This window comes from Octodon degus, unplaced genomic scaffold (assembly GCF_000260255.1).
Source record: "Octodon degus isolate 3935 unplaced genomic scaffold, OctDeg1.0 scaffold00110, whole genome shotgun sequence".
In the NCBI taxonomy this organism is placed as follows: Eukaryota; Metazoa; Chordata; class Mammalia; order Rodentia; family Octodontidae; genus Octodon; species Octodon degus.
Window position 1 is genome coordinate 6,417,947 of NW_004524686.1, and position 2,832 is coordinate 6,420,778.

The window sequence follows — 2,832 nt, forward strand, 5'->3', positions numbered from 1 at the left end:
AAAATAAATAAAAATAAATAAAAGCATGCATGTGCTCACCATCTTTAGCCATAAATTGATAAATTTTATCTGAATTAGATTGTATGTTGGACCCTCCCTACCCAGTTGAGGGTCCTGTGTCCTATTCAGATATATCCTTTCTCACCCTCTGTGTGTTCTGCATTTCTTATATGAACATTTTCCCTAAGCAGTCTCATCTTGGCTTACTTATGGGCTCTACCATGTTCCCAGGACACAGAGTCATGACCCTTATGTTTACAGTACAGTCAGTCAATTGTTGGATGAAATATAGCACTAGTTGATAAGGAATGTTTTTCTTGGATATATTGGAGAATTTTTATTGCCATTAATGTACTCATTTTCTAAGTGTTCTACATCAATGCACATGTATACATGAAAACGTTTTAGTCTTTGAAATATTTGAATATTCTAACTCCCAAATATTTGAAATGTTGTTTACTGTAGTTATTATCATGACTTATAATTTCTATGCCACATGTAACCAATTTTTCTGATAGACATTCTTTCAAATAAATTAAGAAGTATTCATTCATTGGGGCTTATCAGTGAACACTCGGTATTTTCACAGTACATGTTTCAATTTAAATTTATTGATAATTATCTTCTAATGACAGGAATGTCAAAGAAAATTAAATCACAGACTTGGTTTGGATTCTTATTTGCTCAAGCCAGTGCAACGAATCACGAAGTACCAGTTACTGTTAAAGGTAAATGTATGAACATTTGTTTCTTTCTTTACTTACCTTTTTGAGGAGGTGTGGTGAAGCCCTTTAAAGGGAAGTCTTTGAGAAGCAAACAATCTTACTTTTTGGAAAAGGGAAGGGGATTAAAGAAAGCAGGGAAGAGAGGGATAAGAAAAGGGAGGCAAAGAAGTCAAAAGAGATCAAGTCTCTCTCTCTCTCTCTCTCTCTCTCTCTCTCTCTCTCTCTCTCTCTCTGTGCATGTACACCTATTCCCCCAAAGAAATGTAACTATTACATATCACAAATATACACAGACAATGGAGTCACTGGCTCGGAAGCACCAGAAGTAGGAGGGCTCAGTAAGTGGGAAGACTGGAGTTGGCAGTAAAATCAGTGCAGTGTGCATTTTCGATGATTACCTAGGGCAGCAATAAGTATCAAGCTGGAAATATCTGGAGCGTTAATAATTTAATTTTCCATGCACAGTGCATTGTTTCATGCAGAATGCTGTACTAAAGAACTTTTCATATTATTAAAAAGATCTAAACTAACATATTCTTAGTCTTGAGATTCTATTTTGTATTGACCTTCTCACTGAAAAATGAAAATGATAGTCCTCTAGCATAATGTGAAAGGATCGGTAAATCTGGTATCAAGTATAGGTACAGCACAGCTGGCTTGAAAATATATTTTTATATGTATACTGCATGTATTATGAGTGTATCTTGGATGAAACATGATTATATGTACAGGATAAAAACATGGGTAATTAAAAATTAATATGTTATAGAAACTACTCTCTAATGTCTCAATACCTACTATTCTCAAGCTCTAGAAGCATGAGGCTTATTGTTTTCTCCCCTTCAGTCACTATTCTACTTCTTACTCAATTTTGACTTTGCTATTAAATACAGTATTCATGCGACAAACAGCATATGAAAGAAATTACTCCAAAAGTGACATTATCTTTAGATTCATGCTTAAAAGCATTTTAGGTAAAAATGTACTCATTCCTCCAACTATTTTAATATGTCCCTGATAGTCATGTTAATTCCTGACTTCTAATTACAGGAGCTATTGAAATACAGCAGAGATTCAGAAGGGTCTACTCAGTTGCAGGAGGCGCTTGACACGATGCTGGATTTGCTGAAGTCAGTTAACGACTCCATGCATCAGATCGCAATAAATGGCTATATTGTAAGTAAATCATAACTTTTAGAATTTTAGAGAGTGAGCATGTCAATATTAGTATTTACTGACCTGGAATCAATTGAGATATAACATCTAAGAGGCAGAAAAATGGAGATCAAAATATTAGCATTATGACTAATACTACTAAGTGGAGAATTGGCTTCCGATCAGCAACTGAATAGCTTTTTGACATTCTCCTGTCCTCAATAGCTTACTCCAAAGTCTAGACCTGGGGAGACCTTGCTTAAAGGCATGTTTAGGGCTACTCAGGAAACTATTGTCTCACAATTGCTGCTTGCTGTAGGCTAGGATAGATATAGAAAAAATGGATTAAATCTCCAGAGCTTGTGGCCGTTTAATAGATTGGCTCCACCCAGTGGGGGAATCGGAGTAGTGTATGTCGTGCTCTAATTGAAGAGATGAGGAGACATAGTCTAGCTGAATTATCTCTGCATAGAGATGGTATGAAGACAAGGAATAGGGTGTTTCTTCTATCCTCCATCTCCACAGTAATTTTGTACATATGCAATGAATGGCGTGTTTTCACATAAAAGGATATAATGAATTCATTTAAAAATACAAATTATGCTTCAGGGTTTTAGGAGGTCAAGCGAAACACTAAAGTGCTGATGTCAGGAATCTGAATGTCACTCTGCCTTGTACTAATGTTCTCTGGTTTTCCATCTAGGGAAATTTAAATGAGCTTGGCAAGATGGTAATGCAAGGAGGATTCAGTGTCTGGCTAGGACACAAGAAAGGTGCCACAAAAATGAAGGATTTTGCTAGATTCAAACCAATGCAGCGACACATTTTCCTGTATGAAAAAGCTGTTGTTTTTTGTAAGAGGCGCACTGAAACTGGAGAAGGCTCTGATAAATACCCATCATACAGCTATAAGCACTGTTTGAAAGTAAGACAATTTGAACTGTGTAATGTA

The 2,832-nt window shown here is 35.9% G+C and overlaps 1 protein-coding gene across 3 annotated transcripts in view; it reads left to right on the forward strand.

Annotated features, from left to right (window-relative positions):
* Positions 1 to 2,832, forward strand: part of Mcf2 (MCF.2 cell line derived transforming sequence) — a 65,574-nt gene that overhangs the window by 50,935 nt on the left and 11,807 nt on the right. For all 3 annotated transcript variants that reach the window (XM_023699089.1, XM_004639340.2, XM_023699088.1), the window contains 3 exons: positions 636 to 728; positions 1,776 to 1,901; positions 2,584 to 2,805. In XM_023699089.1, the coding sequence (XP_023554857.1) occupies positions 636 to 728; positions 1,776 to 1,901; positions 2,584 to 2,805 (441 nt within the window). The remainder of the gene's footprint in view (positions 1 to 635; positions 729 to 1,775; positions 1,902 to 2,583; positions 2,806 to 2,832) is intronic.